The 20,916-nt window shown below is 39.9% G+C and overlaps 1 protein-coding gene and 1 long non-coding RNA gene across 8 annotated transcripts in view; one reads left to right on the forward strand and one right to left on the reverse strand.

Moving 5' to 3' along the window:
• The window catches only part of LOC128703690 (serine-rich adhesin for platelets-like), a 616,714-nt gene extending 597,061 nt beyond the window's left edge, over nt 1-19,653 (forward strand). For 6 of the 7 annotated variants that reach the window (XM_070101310.1, XM_070101305.1, XM_070101303.1 and 3 more), the window contains one exon: nt 12,559-19,653. In XM_070101310.1, the coding sequence (XP_069957411.1) occupies nt 12,559-14,669 (2,111 nt within the window). In that variant the 3' untranslated portion in view covers nt 14,670-19,653. The remainder of the gene's footprint in view (nt 1-12,558) is intronic. The other variant, XM_070101309.1, reaches the window with a different exon arrangement.
• LOC138854972 (uncharacterized) overlaps nt 1,376-20,916 on the reverse strand; it is a 53,214-nt gene continuing 33,673 nt past the window's right edge. Inside the window, exon 4 of the long non-coding RNA XR_011394145.1 lies at nt 1,376-1,795. This is a non-coding gene — a long non-coding RNA (uncharacterized lncRNA). The remainder of the gene's footprint in view (nt 1,796-20,916) is intronic.

Below are 20,916 nucleotides of genomic sequence, written 5' to 3' on the forward strand. Positions count from 1 at the left end.
TGGAAGAGCATGTGGGATGGGACGAAGTACCTGATATTCCTCTGGGTATAGAGTGGGATTTGACTTCAGATATGCCATCAACTAGTGGCAATGTATCTGAAGCTCACTTGTAACTTGGATTCTGGCTCGCAACACAGAGGAAAAAATTGACTGAGTAACGGCTCGTAACTCGGAAAACTCGTAAGTTCGGGCACTCGTAAGTCAAGGTACCACTGTATTTTCATGAAAAAAGTTGCCGATAATTGAAATTCACAAAAATAGAGCCTCACGAAATTAGAGGGTCCACTGTACGTTAATGTAAAAATTAATAATTTTGTACCAAAAGAAACCATACCCCCGGCCGGGATTGAACCCGCGGTCATAGAGTCTCAAAACTCCAGCCCGTCGCGTTAGCCACTAGACCAGCTAACCACAATAAGATTCATCCAACTAGGTATATTTCTACACCATAGGAAGGTTAGCACAGGCACCACTGTGACCACAAATGCAAGTTTTTACAGACGAATCTCCAGCTAGCGTGGCCGTGACGAACTCTAGCTCAAGTCCTCTATGACCGCGGGTTCAATTCCGGCCGGGGGTATGGTTTGTTTGCAATCGTGTCATTACGATTTCTTGAGTCGTACCAAAAGAACCTTAAAAAACTTACCTAACCTATTATAAGTGCAATTTAATTTAGCTTAATTGAACTAAATCTATTTTAGATAAGTATTTGGGACCTGACAAGCTGTTGGAGTGTGAGCAAGGTAATATTTGTGAAGGGATTCAGGGAAACCGGTTATTTTTATATAGCTGGACTTGAGTCCTGGAAATGGGAAGTACAGTGCCTGCACTTTAAAGGAGGGGTTTGGGATATTGGTAGTTTGGAGGGATATGTTGTGTACCTTCATATGCATGTGTTTCTCAACTGTTGTATTCTGAGCACCTCTGCAAAAACAGTGATTATGTGTGAGTGAGGTGAAAGTGTTGAATGATGATGAAAGTATTTTCTTTTTGGGGATTTTCTTTCTTTCTGGGTCACCCTGCCTCGGTGGGAGACGGCCGACTTATTAAAAAAAAAAAAAAAGTTTACAACAATTCAATAATAAACAAACATAATGAAATATATTTTTTCGTTAGGTTCAGAATGATTTTTGCAAAATTATGGCATACACAAATTTTTGCTTGCCTTATTCAGCAAGAAGTGTTGCTATTTAAGCCAAAATCACAAGTTTTACCTATTCGACATGACATATGCATGCACATACATACACAAAACTTTTCTGGCATTGCTGCAAACCAAAATACTGGTGCACGCGTGCACACACACAAAAGAGACAGATTCATGAAATATTAATAACACAAATGCGAACAAATCACAAAATTGGTGGGGCTGTGATTGAAAATAATTAGATTATTAGTTGAACAGAGGCAGTTACTTAATAGATGGCAGGCTAGAGATCATTAGCTTAGTATTAGGACTTGGCTGAGGCAGGAAATTCAGGATCGAAGGACCATACAAGTCAAGCTTTCAAAGCCACACTCCTGACACCCAATTTGCTTGGTGATCCTATTCTCCTTTCCTTGTCCAATTTGGTCAACACGATATTACTCTTGTCTTCTTCTAATTGGCTGGCATCAGGAAAACTCTGCCTCTGATGAGACTTACACATCTGAATATGGGCCATAGCATACTGGCAAATTTTGATAACTATATCAAGTGACAAGAAGTAATTCAGGAATAAATTACCCAGTGTGCAGGTCAACCGATGGTTTAGTTTCTGACAATTAGTTCATGGAGACTACACTGGCATTCTACCTGAAAAAAAATATATAATCAGGTTAAAAATGCACTTTTGAGGAAAAACTGATAATGCCACTGTAAACCGTAATCAGTGCCTAAAATGCATCCATTACAATTTATAAAGTATGCTGTCAAACAATCAATTTGATCCCCATTTTCTGTGGTTGATGATCACTGGAGGTGTGTTGACCAACTGCCCAGCGCACTATCAAAAGGTTGTTGGCTAAACTAAGACAATAAAATCTGACACATTTTCCAACATTTAAAATTCAAACTTGCTGTTAAGAGTACAGCTTGAGTTTACTAAAGAATGTGCTGACTTACAGTGCAACTGCTAAATTTAATCTCCATTTAATTTACTTGCATATTGGACTTGAATAAACTCGCCACGTATGTTTCTCATTCTCTGTTATGCCTCAGAGTGAGGAGTGGATATTCTTTATATTATTAGCTGTTAAGTGCACTATTTTTAAAGCAGTACATGGAAATTTAATGCAGTAGTTAGTAGTGCAGGAATCTGGCTTTTAAGATATCCATATCCTTCCTCTTGGGATAAAAAAAAAAAAGGTGAGTTAGAAAGCGACAACCTTTTTTAATGTCAGCATTAGTTTTATTTTGTTAATGGTGAATGTGCCACTCTAAAGCATGCACTGCTAATGTTACTTCTTGTGTTGGAATGCCCACCTCTTCACTTGTGTAATTATATTTTGCATTTTGGTCAGTATTGTGTATCTACGGTAAACTCTTTTCCAAGACATTTGTTCTATGCGTGTAATAGGCCAAAGCTGTTAACTGTACACAATAGTAGATGTTAGAAGAGTCAGTTTAATCATAAAAAACTAATTGAAGTGTTAGAATATGTGGTTAAAATACAAAATGTTATACACGCAAGCAATGTTTTCTATGTAATATGATTGTGTGCGTGTAGCTGCGTGCATGTGTGTATTTGTATGTACAGTAGTGTGCGTGTGTGTGCGTGTGTGTGCGTGTGTGTGTGTGTGTGTGTGTGTGTGTGTGTGTGTGTGTGTGTGTGTGTGTGTGTGTGTGTGTGTGTGTGTGTATATACTTATATATGTACCATATATGTAATATAAACCTTGGTACGTATAAGGTACCAAAAAATTGGTTTAGAAAGATGCATGAGCAAACACTAGGACCGTCCCAGGACCAAAACAGTCCTAGTGTTTACTCATGTGTCTCTCTAAACCACTGTATATGCTGTGTACATTTTATACATTTTGTACATGCTAGAGAATTGGTCAAAGTTTAAGGCTCAAATCTGGCCTAATAACATACATGTATTACTTATGGGTAATACTTTTGAAAGATCAAAATCTTTGAACTGTAATTCCAATACTAGTAAAGAAAATTAACTCTAGTGAGGTGTTCCTGTGCATGGATTGTGACACAGAACTGTTACAAGCCTTCCATTCACTTCAACAACTCTTACTTTATTCCTCAATATCAACAAAAAATCATGATTAGAATGATAAATATCTGTCTTCATCAGGTATAGCATACCCAGGTATGACTGATGAAAATTATTTCTAAAGGTATACCTCTCTAGCAACCTGTTTTCTGAACATTTAAGTAAACTATTCACATATGGTGTACAGCACATTTCTAGGTTAGGTTGTCCTTTTTCTGCAAAAAGTAACAAATTACACATACCACAACAGAAAAACTATGAATACAAAATAGTTTGCAATGTAAACAGAAAATAACCACTCATTGCAAATCAATCATTATTCAACTCTTCAAGGTATCTTCAACACTAACCCATCTGACTGTTTTTTACAACAATGACATGATGTCTGTGGTTAAGAGGATGGGTTATCTCTAGGGTTAAAGTAAGGTTAAGAGGACAGGGTTATCTCTAGGGTTAAAGTAAGGTTAAGAGGACAGGGTTATCTCTAGGGTTAAAGTAAGGTTAAGAGGACAGGGTTATCTCTAGGGTTAAAGTAAGGTTAAGAGGACAGGGTTATCTCTAGGGTTAAAGTAAGGTTAAGAGGACAGGGTTATCTCTAGGGTTAAAGTAAGGTTAAGAGGACAGGGTTATCTCTAGGGTTAAAGTAAGGTTAAGAGGACAGGGTTATCTCTAGGGTTAAAGTAAGGTTAAGAGGACAGGGTTATCTCTAGGGTTAAAGTAAGGTTAAGAGGACAGGGTTATCTCTAGGGTTAAAGTAAGGTTAAGAGGACAGGGTTATCTCTAGGGTTAAAGTAAGGTTAAGAGGACAGGGTAAGCAAAGTTTATTTTCCAAGGTACATAGTAACATATTATATGCAGATTTATCATAATGGAAATACCTATAGTCAGGTAATGGATTTAAAGTAGACTTAAGATTAAATATATGGTACCTTTAAAGTTTGTAAAATAGGTAGGTAACAGTTTGTAGAGTATAAAATTTCATAAATAGTTTGCAGAACTGGTAGGTTAAATAACCTGCAGATTAGGAAAATTATATAAATAGTTCGGAGAATAAATGGATTAGTTTGTAGATTAGGAAGATTACATAAACAGCTTGTACATCAGGTAGATTACACAGTCTGTAAAGTAGGTAGATTATGGTACATAGTTTGCAAATTAGGTATATTACATAATTATTCTTGAATGTTTAGATGGCCAGACATTACTGTGGCATACACGTGAAAGCAGTTCCAGAGTCGCGTGCGAGGGTGGAATTAAAGGAGGCTAACTTTGTAATTGAAGCATATATGTGAACAGTATTTAGATAAAGATAGGGAAGTTTTTATTGCATTTATGGATTTAGAAAAGGCATATGATAGAGTGGATAGAGGAGCAATGTGGCAGATGTTGCAAGTATATGGAATAGGTGGTAAGTTATTAAATGCTGTAAAGAGTTTTTATGAGGATAGTGAGGCTCAGGTTAGGGTGTGTAGAAGAGAGGGAGACTACTTCCCGGTAAAAGTAGGTCTTAGACAGGGATGTGTAATGTCACCATGGTTGTTTAATATATTTATAGATGGGGTTGTAAAGGAAGTAAATGCTAGGGTGTTTGGGAGAGGGGTGGGATTAAATTATGGGGAATCAAATTCAAAATGGGAATTGACACAGTTACTTTTTGCTGATGATACTGTGCTTATGGGAGATTCTAAAGAAAAATTGCAAAGGTTAGTGGATGAGTTTGGGAATGTGTGTAAAGGTAGAAAGTTGAAAGTGAACATAGAAAAGAATAAGGTGATGAGGGTGTCAAATGATTTAGATAAAGAAAAATTGGATATCAAATTGGGGAGGAGGAGTATGGAAGAAGTGAATGTTTTCAGATACTTGGGAGTTGACGTGTCGGCGGATGGATTTATGAAGGATGAGGTTAATCATAGAATTGATGAGGGAAAAAAGGTGAGTGGTGCGTTGAGGTATATGTGGAGTCAAAAAACGTTATCTATGGAGGCAAAGAAGGGAATGTATGAAAGTATAGTAGTACCAACACTCTTATATGGGTGTGAAGCTTGGGTGGTAAATGCAGCAGCGAGGAGACGGTTGGAGGCAGCGGAGATGTCCTGTTTAAGGGCAATGTGTGGTGTAAATATTATGCAGAAAATTCGGAGTGTGGAAATTAGGAGAAGGTGTGGAGTTAATAAAAGTATTAGTCAGAGGGCAGAAGAGGGGTTGTTGAGGTGGTTTGGTCATTTAGAGAGAATGGATCACAGTAGAATGACATGGAAAGCATATAAATCTATAGGGGAAGGCAGGCGGGGTAGGGGTCGTCCTCGAAAGGGTTGGAGAGAGGGGGTAAAGGAGGTTTTGTGGGTAAGGGGCTTGGACTTCCAGCAAGCGTGCGTGAGCGTGTTAGATAGGAGTGAATGGAGACGAATGGTACTTGGGACCTGACGATCTGTTGGAGTGTGAGCAGGGTAATATTTAGTGAAGGGATTCAGGGAAACCGGTTATTTTCATATAGTCGGACTTGAGTCCTGGAAATGGGAAGTACAATGCCTGCACTTTAAAGGAGGGGTTTGGGATATTGGCAGTTTGGAGGGATATGTTGTGTATCTTTATATGTTTATGCTTCTAGACTGTTGTATTCTGAGCACCTCTGCAAAAACAGTGATAATGTGCGAGTGTGGTGAAAGTGTTGAATGATGATGAAAGTATTTTCTTTTTGGGGATTTTCTTTCTTTTTTGGGTCACCCTGCCTCGGTGGGAGACGGCCGACTTGTTGAAAAAAAAAAAAAAAAAAAAAAACTTTGTAATATGATTATTCCATTTCTAGACAGAATTTAATACTTCTTCTCATATAACTCTAAAAATAGGCAAGACACATCCATGAGTGGTTAAGCCTGAGCTTCAAGGCTTATTGTGGCACTCCATGTTAAACAAATGAACTAATTTCCATAAAGTGGAGTACAGTACAGGAGGGCCTAGCAAGTTAGGTTCAGGGCAACTGATATAGAGCAAAAATCGCTGTAAAATGCATATAAAAGCCTGATAACATGCTTACACAATCACATATTAAGTGAACAACAGAGCTAGGCCTAAAAAATGTATACAGCACACACATTACTTACTTTAAAATATTTTCATCTTTAACTGATAGTGAGTGGTGAATATAATTATTGTAGAAAGTCTGAATAAATGAAGAATGGGTATAACTGAAAAACCACTGCATTAGCAAAATGCCATAAAGCATGGGCCACCTGAATATTATACAATTATGGCAACTAACGTATATAAACTTCATAAAAATGCCCTTATTATGAAGAATAAAAAGGCACAATGTCGTTCCCGGAAAAATACACGAATAACTCACACACAGAATGAAGCCCATGATGTTTCAGTCCGACTTGGACCAAAACATCCTCATAAGTTTCATTCTCCTTATTATGTAAGGCATTTCAGGCAGCCTTACAGCTAAATTATAATTACTAATACATGAGAATAACAATACTTAGTTTATATTATATTGGAAGTATTCAGTAAATAATTAAATAAAAGATTCTACTTAGTGATACATTAAAGGATGAGGCTGGGTACCAGAGTTGAAGAAATAATGGAATAAGATGTTTTGTGTAGTTATATAAAGTGCTAATCCCACAGGGGTAGTTCAGTGTAAAGAGTTGTTGCAGAGGCTCGCTCCTCTATCAACTACAACAGCAACCACTGTCTCCATCCCCTATAACCACAACCACTGCCTTCATCTCCTACAACCACTGCCTCTATCTCCTACAACCACTGCCTCCAGCCCCTACAATCACAACCACTGCCTCCAGCCCCTACAACCATAACCTAAACCAATAGCGCATGACAGCCACCAAGCACAAGACAGACAAGTTACCAAAGCAAGTCATACAAAGAAAGCTATACAACAAAGTAAGTTATACAAAACAAGCTATACAGAGCAAGGCATATAAAAACTATACAAAGCAAACCATACAAAACAAACTATGTATACAAAGCAATTGATGCTGCACATCTGACCTAAATAAAGTGATTCCAGCACAATACAGTGGACCCCCGGTTAACGATATTTTTTCACTCCAGAAGTATGTTCAGGTGCCAGTACTGACCGAATTTGTTCCCATAAGGAATATTGTGAAGTAGATTAGTCTATTTCAGACCCCCAAACATACACGTACAAACGCACTTACATAAATACACTTACATAATTGGTCGCATTCGGAGGTGATCGTTATGCGGGGGTCCACTGTACTAACAACCCGTACACCTCAAATTTTCTAACATTTTTCTGTTCCTAAAAGCTAAGACAGACTTATGCAAGAGATATGAAAAAAAAAAATACTGATTTTTTGGGAGGGAAAAAATCATGGGTTGATTTATACAAAAGTCAGACCAATACTTGGATATAAATGGTATATTTTTTGTGAACACGTGCGTACATGCGTGTCTGTGTCTGTCTCGGAAAAGATGTAATGAACATTCATAACTTTTTACACGAAGGAGTACGAGGACTTGAAAACGGGTATAATATATTACACCCATGCACACACACATACACACAGTGAAGCATCTGCAGTTGCCACGTACTTATTCACTAATGTTGATCTTTCGCAGGATTGGTCACCCAAAGAAGAGATGGCTTACAGCGTGCCAGACACACCCTCTCACGCCATCTTACCTCCCATAATTTATCAACAAACTTGGCACTTTTCCTGTCATCTTTTCATCAAATGTGTTTTTATTATTCAAGAGGTTTTATACATGTATGGTCGGTCTGTGTCTAGTAAAAACTGTCAAATATAATACAGTTAAATATGAAAGAGAATTATATACTTAATATTCTGAGAATGTAATTAGAACTGGGGACAGGGAATGAGTGAGGGAGGGAGGATGAGTGGGAAAGATGAATTAGGGAAGATAGAGGAGAGAAGGGATATATCTACCTGCCTCCTCCTCTGCCTGTCTTTCTCTCTTCCTTCACTTCATACCCAGATATCTGTCAGCCCTGCCTCCATCACCATGCCCAGACATCTATCAGCTCCACCTTCCTCACCATACCCAGACATCTGTCAGCCCTCCCTCCCCCTACCCCATCAACACAAATACAGATACCATACATGTCTTACTCCACACAGCTGTTTAATGACGTCTACCCATCCATGAGAAACAGCATTGTATTACTGATGTCCATACACACTGTCATCCTATAATACTCCACCACACACTTTTGTGGATTTTTGCACTAACTGTGTGATTTCTAAGAATGTAATCCTAGCAAATGTGGAAGCCTCACTGTATATAGTTATATACATTAACTGTGAGTATATGTATGCATGTACGTATGTATATTTGTATGAGTGCGCATTGTGTGTGTACTCATCTATTTGTGGCCCTGCCTCTTTTGGTGTGTGTGTGTGTGTGTGTGTGTGTGTGTGCACATGCGTGTGCGTGCACATGCGTGTGCGTGCGCATGTGTGTACATGCGCACGTTTGTGCATGCATGCACGCGTGTGCCCACGTGCGTGTATTCACGTGAGTGCAAGTGTTGCATGCGTGCACACACATGCACTCACCTTCAGGCTGAAGAAATACTTCCTGACATTCCTGTGACTCATCTCTGACTAACTTTCAACAATGCCCTTGTGTACCTTTTCCTTGTTTCTCAGTCTATCCCTGTCCACTTTATCAAAGCCTCTGAGTATTTTCAGTATCATTATCATGTCTCCCCTGGTTCTTCTATCCTCTGTCATCAGATTCAATTACTTCAATTTTTCCTTACAGTTCATTGTCCATAGTTCTGGGGCTAGTCTTACTGTATACCTCTGCACTATCTCCAGTTTCTTGACAAGCTTTATCAGATGTGGGTCCCACTGTGGTGCTGCATACTCCAAGATGGGTCTGACAAGTTATATATTGGGCTGTAAATGACTAATTTGATGAGATTTCTGAAAGCTGGTTTCAGCTTCCAGCTGGTTTGGTGGCTAAAGCTCTCGCTTCACATGGCGAGGTCTGGGTTTGATTCCCGGCAAGGGTAGAAACATTTAGCATGTTTCCTTACACTGGTTGTCTATGTTCACCCAACAGTATAAAATGGGTACCTGGGTGTTAGTCAACTGGTGTGGGTTGCATCCTGGAATAAAACTGACCTAATTTACCCTAAATGCTCTGCATAACAAGTATCTTTCTATATAGTAGCATGTCATTGATGTCAGCTAGGCCTGTATACCTTGTACATGTACTTGTAGAAATAAAGATATTAATATTAATTAAGTGAGCATTCATTGCAGGAGGTTACCTGGTTGATAAGTGCCTCTGGCTATGTGCACTGCACAATTCTCACCCCCCAGGACCCTAGATCTTCATCTTGAATGAGGTTTGCAGCCTTTGTCCCTGAGCATACTTAGTTTCTGGTCTTTTTGCCCCTTGCTTTTGTTGGGGTTGAATTCCGTTCACCACTTGCCTGACTAATTCTGCAGTTTTTCCAAATCTATTTGTAGCCATTCATTTTCCTCACTGATTATTCTCTTCTTCATTAAATGTACAGTAGCCCATCAATTAAGTTTCGGAAAACAGTGCCTAATTAAAAAATTGTGTAAAACAAACAGAAGAACATGGTGAAAATACAGGGTTATGTTCCTTATTCCCCACAAAAATGCAAAACAATTTTTTTAGGCCTCACAATTGTAAAAAAAAAAAAAAAAATTCTAATAGTATAACTGTAGTTGGATGTAATGTGTTATACTTAATACAATACTTATAGTTACAAAGAATGAATAATTTTTTTTTTTTTATACACGTGAATATACAGGCTAAGAGATGTCCTGCCTCAGCTCATTTCAAAGCCAAACCCTAATTAAGGTAAACTTGGGTACCTACCTACTGCTAACCGAATAGGGGTAACAGGTGTAAGAAAACATGCTCAATGTTTCCACCAGTGCTGGGGATCGAACCAATGACCCTCAGCATGTGAGATGAATGCACTACTGGCTGAGTCATGGGTTGCTGATGTATGTCGATTTTGAAGACTTGAGAGGGATGGTGAAGCCCTACTGGGCTGAGATGGAAGGGTGTGGATTATCAGTCGAGGTGAATGGCTGAGGTTTTTGCACCAATGTTGATACATAATTGTCATTAGATGATGGTTATACTGGAGTGCTTAGGTATTCTGTAATGCATCTCTGATTTGTTTTACCCTGCAACATTTATACAGGTGACAGTAAGGCATCATCAGCTGCTCCAGTGCTCCCTTCATAGTACTGCTTCTACATGTGTCAGGGTCCTCTTCAGTGAATATTGTCTGCAATATTAGCAGGAGAGTGGAATTGCTTATGTGACTGTGACTGTTACAATGTTAACCATTTTTCTGCAGGTTCTTTTTTCTCATCTTCATTTATCTGCCTCCCTAGTGTCCGAGCATGAAGCTCCACCAACATTTCCTCTGGACTACCTTCTTAATCTTCTAAATGTTCATTCACATCTTCTGGTTCCGTATCTTTGAAGCCCTCACCTGGTAATCAGTTTACTGGGCCTGGGTCTCAACTGAGGGAAGACTTCTGAGATTATTCATCACACTAGGTTATACTTTTCCACAGGCTGCATTTAATGCTGATTGGAGCACTTTATTCCATGCACTTTCGAAGTATGTAGTTAATGGCATCTGCAAATTAAATGTATGCCAGAAATTTGGCACTCCAAACTCTGAGTTGGCTTCCACTGATGTGACAAGTTTCTGCACCGCTTTTCAAGTGTAGCTGCAATTAAATATCTCAATTCTACAATCTGCTTCAGTGGGATACAGCTGGCTTGTTGAAAGAATAATTCCATAATCCAGTGCTTGTGTTAAAGATGTTGTATTTAGTAGTAAAAGACAACTTTTACATGTGGGTGTACATCCTTCAGGAATTTTCGAACGAGTGCAGGAATTATCAAGTCAAGAGAATGTTGGATACAAGGTTCTTGCTGTGCAGGTAAAACATGACTAAAACATGACTTCTTGAATAAAATGATGCTGAAACCTCTCATTTATGCCGAGTGGTTTGACCTCCAAATAACTGCCAAATTGTGTGTACTTTTTAAAGCACAACAGATTCCTGGAGCAGTAAACAAGCACGGGCTATTTAAAATTGCCTGATGCATTATCACACAGTAGCAAGCTGATGCGAACCTTTTCTGCCTTGAATCCCAGAGTATTTTCCTCTCACTCACTGATGCTAGTTCTCAATGGTGGCATCTTCCAAGAAAGACTCGTCTAACCAGCATTAACCCTTTCACTATGCAGATCCCTGAAATGAAAATTGCTCTCAACATCCAAAAATTTTCAAATTTTTTTTCCTTGTAGATTAAAAGTGTGTATTTTCCTGGTGGTAATGAAAAACAAATTTCTTTTTAGAAATTAGCGAGATGTGAAAGTGTGAAGTTGAAGGTCAATGACAGCAACATTGGAGACTGCAGCATGCTCATATTTTTTTAATATTTTTTATTTTTTTTTTTCTGGGGTTTAATAATTTTTTACACTTTCCAATAATTTTCATTTTTTTTTTAAATACTGTACTGGAACTTCATTTATTGTGTTCCACATCTTGGCAATTATCCTGTATCAACTGACTTGCAGAGTTTAGGTAGTGGTTCAAATGGCATTTAGTTCCCTCTCACAAAATTTATGGTGATAATTTATTGGGTTTCATTACCTTTGATGTATCATGTTCAAATATTTTATCATCTCATTCCCTGTTGTGTGTATGGTGTCCAGTATGCACTGGTGCACCTTTCATCTTTGACTCTTTGGTCTTGTCATTTTACTCATGTGAGTGTGATGCAGCTCTGGTTAGAACTTGACTTTTGATTCTTTGTCATTCTCAAATTGTTGCTCAGCTTCTCCTCTCACCCTTACACATTCCTTTCTGGCTCTTCTGCTCACTTCTCCATTTTCCTCAGTCTTTCACATTATTACTTTTTCCAAGCTCCTGTTCTTCCTAGTTGTGCTCAGGTGAACACCATAATGATCACATCTTTGTGTAACTTGACTTATTCACATCATTACCATTAAATGATTTGTTGATAGCTTTAGAAAATATATAGATGATGTTGCTGTTATATTTTCCAGGGCTGATAAGTTTTACTGACATACATGAAATATCCAGTCCAAGATGTTTACATATAGACATGTTAGTACTACCTGTTAATAAACCCAATAAAAAACAGAATGAGAAATAGGCATGCTGTAGAAGCCCTCAAATGTAGGTCAAAATATACATAACTTTTTCCTGTTTGCTCCACTGCTTGTTTAACACACAGTTAGTGCCTCTCTCTCTCTTCTCTTCTCTCTTGCCATTCTGCCTGATGCATTCCCCTATTACAGGTGATATTCTCAGCGAGCTGCCTATCACCGCTTCGCACACCCTCGCACGCGCCCGCACCACGCACGCGCACACGCATGTGCACCTGGACCTGAGTGGCAGAGCAGCCACAGCACGTCGAGTGGAGATGGTGGAGGTGTCGGGACCAGACGGCACCATTACTGCACACCACCTGACAGAGGCCAACCAAGCCACAGGTGTCCTGCTCCACCAGTCTGCTGCCTTAGTCACTCACAGGCTCCAGTACACCCACTCCCCTGCTCTTACACATCACACCCACGCTGCTTATACCACCCACTCTGCTCCTTTACAGAATGCCCACACCTCATTAGCTAACAGTCCTCATGGGTCTCCTGCCCACCCCCTCAAGACTTTTGCACAGTCAAACCTCCCTCACAACATCCACCCTCCTTCCCCTCTCTCGCAAGCCTCTCACCCAACACCCACTGCTGCTCTCGCCCACCACCCACTCTCCTCCACTTTCACTAACAGCACTCACACCCAGGCCACGACCACCACTGTAGTTAACTCTCATAACACTCAAGTGTCCCCCTCTTGTTGCCATGATGTTCAAGTGTCTAGCAGCAGCAGCAGCAGTAGTGCTGTGTCCAACACTTATGTGTCCAGACCGAGTGTGTCCGAGTGTGTTCCAGTTCACACTGCTGGCACACGTGTCCCAGGTCACACAACTAGCTCCCGTGCCCAAGGTCATCCCTCTGGTATCCTTGTCCCAGTACACACTACCACCACCCGTGTCCCAGCTCACACAGCTGCCACACGTGTCCCAGTTCACACCTCTAGCACCCGTGTCCTCAGCAGCCACACCCAATCACAACAGAGCAATGTTCCTAGTCATTTTGTTCCCAACAGCCAGAGTTCCGGGCAAGTCAATCAGCTGGGCACCTCACCTCCCCGCCGAGCCTCGGCAGAGGCTGCCCCAGTGTGCCCACCTGATCCCCTGACTGGCGCTCTACTCTTCAGTAGTGTGATAGCAGTTGCTCCCTCCATCATTGAATCTCGGCCGCCCCCAGGCCCTCGCGTCACCTTCCATCTCCCTCCCCGACATATGAACATTCCGCCAGATTCCTCCTCTGAGAATGGCAACGGCAATGAGAATGTTCGAGTTGATGCAGATGAGGAGTCTGGAGTCTCACCACTAGGTGTGCGATGTCGCAATCCAGCATGCGGACAAATGGCAGATACAGAGGAAGCTCGCCGAAGCTACAAGGTGTGCCACAATTGCTGCACCTTCTATTGTTCAAGACCATGTCGCCGCCAACACTGGGAGCGGCACAAACGTCAGTGCAAAAAAATTCGGGCCCTGGCTGTTGCCAAGCAGGTAACTGCAAGGGTGAGGGAGGACGATACTGTGTTAGAGCGCATCAGTGCAGTGGCGCGCCGGGGGGCCCGTGCCCTCGGCCGTGGGGCAGTTAAAGTATACTTCCATGACATCAAAGCTGCAGAAACATTTGTGGGGGGTGGTGAGGTGCCTGAGGCCCACTACCTTACCATACCAAACTTGCTACCCCAGGAGACAGGTCCAGAGGTCTACAAACAAATCACTGACCTCTGTAAACATTATAACCCAGAATATAAATTTGTGCTTTATGTTAGCATATGTATCATGAACGAGATCCCCACAGGCTCGTCACCCAAGTGGGAGCGTGAAGTGGTGTCGCAGTGTGCTAAGTTAAGACTGACGACAGGTGCTCGGGGGTCAGACTCGTGGAGCCCACGTCCTGAGCGACATGTCATCACTCGGGACATGGATGAGCCCGAAACTCTCATCCTAACATCGGCCCCCATCCCCAACTCAAACACATCTCCACAGGCTGCTAGACACATCGCCTTTAACAACATTGTGCGGCACTTGCGGGAGAGAGGCATCAGCATGCGACACCAGTACCCAGATGTTCACAGGAAGTTGACAGCGTATGTGGAAGCTGGCGAGGTCTTTCCCCCACTGACCATCTACCCTCGGGACCCCAATACGGGTTCCACCTTCATGTGCATCATCATGCCCGAAACGGACCATGCCAAGCTCCAGCTCCTCAGCAACGATGCCTCCAAGGTCCGCACCATCGACATCTCTCGCCCGCACCCACCTGCTTGAGGATGTTTTTCACCCCTCCCTCTCTTGCAATCTCACCCAGCATATTGTAGCCTAATTCCTCATTGCATCACCTCCCATATCACCAGTGCCACTACCGCCACCCCCATAAAAAGGGGTCTTCAGGTTACCATTCATTCATTCATTCCTTGCCTTCATAAATGATCATCATAATTAGCTGGTTTTCCCGCTCAACCAAAACTCATCCCGGTCCAGCGAATACATCATGAAACAAGATGATTATCTTCACCACTCCATAGAGACCTCTGCCTGTCTCCATCTCTCATTTCTCAGCAGACTGACTCCCCCCCCTTCCTGTGTGTTTCCTCAACTCCCTGTGTGGGGAGTGTCAGTCCTCTCCCCAGGACTTGTGATATCTCGGTGTTAGTGGTTGTGATGCTCACTGGCCTTAGCTTCAGCAGTCACCCAGCTTTTGTACATGAACGCCAGACTTATTTTGTGCAATATGTCTCTTGTTTTTGTAATGCAGTCAGGTAATGTGTGGAGACAAGCGTGACATTACAAGTCTGGCGTTGCTCCCCCTCCTTCCTAGGGTTTATTTACTTCACAATCCAGATGGGTGCCAGTTAATCAATCATTTATGTATTCATTCTCAGTTTATAGGATGTTTAGGCAAATGTAAATATGTTTTGTTACTGATGATAGACATATTCTGATTTAAGTACACTATTTACACTTGTTAGTATTACAAATTCCATGTTTTACTTGTTACTGGAGAATAGCCATGTGAGAGTACTATACTTGGTGATGTGTGACCTGTGTGCTATTGAGAGATGTCAAGAAGTTTTAAGGATACTTCTGGTAACATTAACCACATGTGGAGTACACTTGCCCTGGTCATCGTATGCTGAAAATTGTGGGAATGTTCCACTGTAAAGAACTGATTGAAAAAACACTTTCAGTGATCAGCTATAAGAGACTGATCTGGCAGATTATGTGGCTTTGCAACGTCTTTCATACTGACGACAGATTACTAGGAACATTAGCTGTCACGTCTGCATCTCACTCATTCGTGTGTTATGTTTATCAGAATGTTTGCTGGTTTTCACTTGCTTGTTTGGACATTAAGCTCTTCACTGTTACCACACAGGATGCAGTGCATGCCTCGTCTTGAGCTCTTACGGGCCCTGATACCTCGCCTTACCTGATCTGTTATTGGTTCTGGGGATTACTTTCCATATGGCCCAGTCTCACCTTGAGCCCTTGTGCACAATGTGTCACCTAGAGCTCTTGGGGATAGACACTTCACTAAAAGCCTTTCAGGCCCAAAATATACAGTCAGTAGCAACTTTGCACAGAGACCATGGCAGTTCTGTATGCAATAGTGAATAATGTTCACCAAACCAATGTTAACGCGACAATTGTATGCTGAAAATGGTATACAATATTGACAAGTCAATGAGTAAGACATGTGCAAAAAAATGGGTATCTTTATTGTTGAAACATTTCACCTACATGGTAGACTTCTTCAGTCAAATACAGAGGGGAATAAACTGGAGGCAGCAAGTGTTCTTCCACAGTACATTACAACAAAGATACCCAACTGTTGCACATGTCTTACTCATTGACATTTGTAAATGCTGGCAAAACTGAAATGTCATACTTATTGCTGTTTCTTTTGGCCCCCAGTCTCATAATTACAAGATGCCAAAGTAAGATAATTTATGAAAAAAAGAGGAGAGAATAACCATAATATAAATGACACTGGAAGTAATTATAATACTGCAACAATAAAAGTAAAATAAAGATTATTTAAAGAATCAAAAACATCTGTTCTGTGAGAGTAATTGCAATAGGTGCTCCTTGACTTGCAATGGGGTTATGTTCTGATGAACTCATCGTAAGTTGAAAATGTCCTAAGTCGAATACGATGTGATAAATAACTACTGTTGTTGAATGAGTAAATAAACAAATAATTACTATAATTAACTAAATACCTGTATTGAAAAGTGAATAAATGAATACAAGTTTATCCTATCAATAAATGTACAGTGCTGTACAGTACAGAATGCGCATCACTATCGCACCATCGTAAAGTAGAAAAATTGCAAGTTGAACCATTGTAAAGCGATGAGCACCTGTATTAATATTCAAGGTTATGTATCACTGTATATTCAAGGTTATGTATCTCCACTGTATATTCAAGGCTATGTATCTCTGCACTGTATAGTCAAGGTTATGTATCTCCACACTGTATAGTCAAGGTTATGTATCTCCACACTGTATAGTCAAGGTTATGTATCTCCACACTGTATAGTCAAGGTTATGTATCTCCACACTGTATATACACAGATATTACAGTAATCCCTATATTAGGGATTAAAGTAGAGAACCTTTAACATTAGTGTTTATGTGACTGCGGCCTTAATGAACCGTGAACGCTGGACAGGCCTTCAACCTAGCAAACTCACTTGTTGACTATGAAAACATTTTTCATGAAGATGGTAGATCATATGAATCTATGTAAGTATGCAGAAATATGTTAATCATACCTTAAAATATATACAGTATGCAAGACTTTCTAGAATATTTGGGATGCAGGAAATATATTAGTCAATTATATTTGATTCAAACTTAGAAGAATTTATCATTTTAATATTGTTAATATTCTTATTAAATCATTATTATTGCTAACTTTTCAGGCCTAATTATTACTATATCTATTGAGAGTAATGAGATGAGTAAATCCCTTTACTAGAAATACTGATGTTCCTATGACAGATCAATGTTGATAAGCAGACCTATTACATGTTAAAAAAGTTCTAAATTAAATATTATATCTAAAGATTATAGATTTCTGGGGCATTATATTAGGCTATAAGCAATGAGTTATGCGAGTGGGTGTGAGGTGTATGGGATAGTGTGTTCGCGTGAGTGAGAGTGAGAGAGAGTGAGAATTCAGTCATGCACATAGGAAGATATTACCTATTTATACTTACAGGAGTAGAGCCATGGTCACAGTGTCCCAACTTCAGAATTTAAGTTTGCTATTATTTTTTTTTTTTTCAAAATCTCTGTGAAGAGCAACTCTGCAGTTCCTCTGTTTACAATCTGAGAACAACTTCATACTTCTTCTTGGCATCTCTTCATTCCTTTCTCTGAGTATTTTGTATATTGTGGCAATTCCTGTTGTTGTTTTATCCCCTCATGCTGTCTAAAGATGACATTACCTGAAACCTTCATTCTAGTGATTACAAGTCAAGAGACTCGTCTCTTAAACTATATTCACTGGCATTATTGGTTCCTGATATCTTGGGCTTTATCATACCCACTTTAGAAGCTGCAGTATTTAGTTTGCCTGTACCACTTTCTCACTTGGCTCACTCTACTTATTTACCACCCTGCAACAGAGAAAACATTTCCAAACATCTCTGAAGTTTGTCAGTGCCCCATGGCTTAGTTGGCAACAGTCCTGCCTCACACACTGAGTGTCTGTGGTTCAATACCCGGCAGGGTGGAAACACTGGGCACGTTTCCTTACATTTTCTGTCCCTGTTCATCTAGCAGTAAGTAGATACCTGAGTGTTAGTCGACTGGTGTAGGTCTCATCCTGGGGGTCAAGACTGAAGGACCCCAATGGCAATAAGACAGTTCTCAGTGATGGGCTGACTTTCTTGGGTTATTATGGGTGGCTAACCCTCCAGGTTAAAAATCCAAACAAATCTGATCTTACCTCACTCAACCATGCACCTCACATTCTAAATAGTCTGTCCTTGACTTGGGCAAATTTCAAACCCATGAAAGGAAACAAGTGCGTAGTACAATTAGGACATCTTTACTAGATACCTGCTGTTTTAAGTCATTACCACCTGTTGTTGTCATGTCTTAGCCATTACCACCTGTTATCTTATTCATTGCCACCTGTTGTTCTGTCATTACCACCTTTTGTTTTTAGTCATTACCACCTGTTATTCTTACTCATTACCACCTCTTGTTCTTAGTCATTACCAGCTGTTGTTCTATATTGGTCATTACCACCTGTTCTTAGTCATTACCACCTGTTATTCTATCTTACATTTTTTCTACTTAATTTATCTATAAAACTTTCTTCCCATACATGAATTTGTTCCATTTTTTTTCAGTCTGTCCATCCATCTACTAGTTTTCTTTCCTCATAACTATTGTTCTGACCTAGTGCCATCTGCCATCAACACAGGGTTACTAACTTTTCTCATAGCTATTATTTTGACCTAGTGCAATCTGCCATCAACACAGGGTTACTAACTTTTCTCATAGCTATTATTTTGACCTAGTGCCATCTGCCATCAACACAGGGTTACTAACTTTTCTCATTGTTATTATTTTGAACTAGTGCCATCTGCCATCAACACAGGGTTACTAACTTTTTCAATAATTTATTTTACAATGCATATAACGTTCCCTTACCCCGGGAATCTTCCATAAAAATTTTCCTCAGCATATTTTGGGACAACACTCACACACATTGCATTACTCCCTTTAATATAAAGAGGTAGAGACTTCCATTTCTTTTAAGTTATCAAGGCTGACTTCCATTAAAAAATGTAGCAGTTACTCAAGTGTGAGTGTGCATGCGTGTACATGCTTGTGCATGTGTGTGTGTTATCCACTTTGGCTTCTTCATGTGTTATCCACTTTGGCTTCTTCATATGTAAACCTCTTTTGCCCCATCATATACTGTATACATCTTTACTCCATGGTTACAGTGTACAATAGGTGTACAATTGTACATGATGTATATGTTGATTGTATAAAGATATAAATGAATCGACTGATCACACATTTGCATTCAAAAGCGCTCGCAAGTGTCAAACTTGCACACCCTGGCTTCCTTTCTCCTATATACACTGTTTAATCAAATACTGACACGTTTAAACAGTTTTGTTGTATATTTTTCATAGATATGATGATCATACGTGTGTATTACCTTGCATTTCTGTGCAACATACATAAGTGCCTACACTGCATTTCATTGCATCATGCAACTTGCAAGTTCTTGAGTCTTGGTCTTGGCGTGAGAACGAGGTAACTGTCAAATGAAAAATAATTCTCTCTCTCACGTTGAGAAATAACCAAATTGTTTAATATATATTTTTTTTTCTTTCAACAAACCGGCCGTATCCCACCGAGGCAGGGTGGCCCAAAAGGAAAAACGAAAGTTTCTCTTTATAAATTTAATAATTTATACAGGAGAAGGGGTTACTAGCCCCTTGCTCCTGGCATTTTAGTCGCCTCTTAAAACACGCAGAGCTTAAGGAGGAAGAATTCTGTTCCACTTCCCCATGGAGGTAAGAGGAAAGAAACAAGAACAAGAACTAGTAAGAAAATAGAAAACCAAGAGGGGTGTGTATATATATACTTGTACATGTATGTGCAATGTGACCTAAGTGTAAGTATAGAAGTAGCAAGACGTACCTGGAACCTTGCATGTTTATGAGACAGAAAAATGGACACCAGCAGTCCTACCATCATGTAAAACAATTACAGGCTTTCGTTTTACACTCACCTGGCAGGACAGTAGTACCTCCCTGGGCGGCTGCTGTCTGCCAACCTACTACCTAATGTTCAATATTTTTGTTTTTTTTAACAAACCGGCCATATCCCACCAAGGCAGGGTGGCCCAAAAAGAAAAACAAAAGTTTCTCTTTTTAAATTTAGTAATTTATACGGGAGAAGGGGTTACTAGCCCCTTGCTCCCGGCATTTTAGTCGCCTCTCACGACACACATGGCTTGCAGAGGAAGAATTCTGTTCCACATCCCCATGGAGATAAGAGGAAATAAACAAGAACAAGAACTAAAAAGAAAATAGAAGAAAACCCAGAGGGGTATGTATATATATGCTTGTACATGTATGTGTAGTGTGACCTAAGTGTAAGTAGAAGTAGCAAGACGTACCTGAAACCCTGCATGTTTATGAGACAGAAAAATGGACACCAGCAATCCTACCATCATGTAAAACAATTACAGGCTTTCGTTTTACACTCACTTGGCAGGACGGTAGTACCAATATACTACCTAATGTTTAATATATATATCTATATATATATATATATATATATATATATATATATATATATATATATATATATATATATATATATATATATATATATATACACACATATATATATATATACACACACATATATATATATATATATATACACACATATATATATATATACATACATACATACATACGTAACCCCTCTCCTGTATACGTTACTAAATTTAGACAGAGAAACTTTT

The sequence above is a fragment of the Cherax quadricarinatus genome, chromosome 76, assembly GCF_038502225.1.
Source record: "Cherax quadricarinatus isolate ZL_2023a chromosome 76, ASM3850222v1, whole genome shotgun sequence".
NCBI lineage: Eukaryota > Metazoa > Arthropoda > Malacostraca > Decapoda > Parastacidae > Cherax > Cherax quadricarinatus.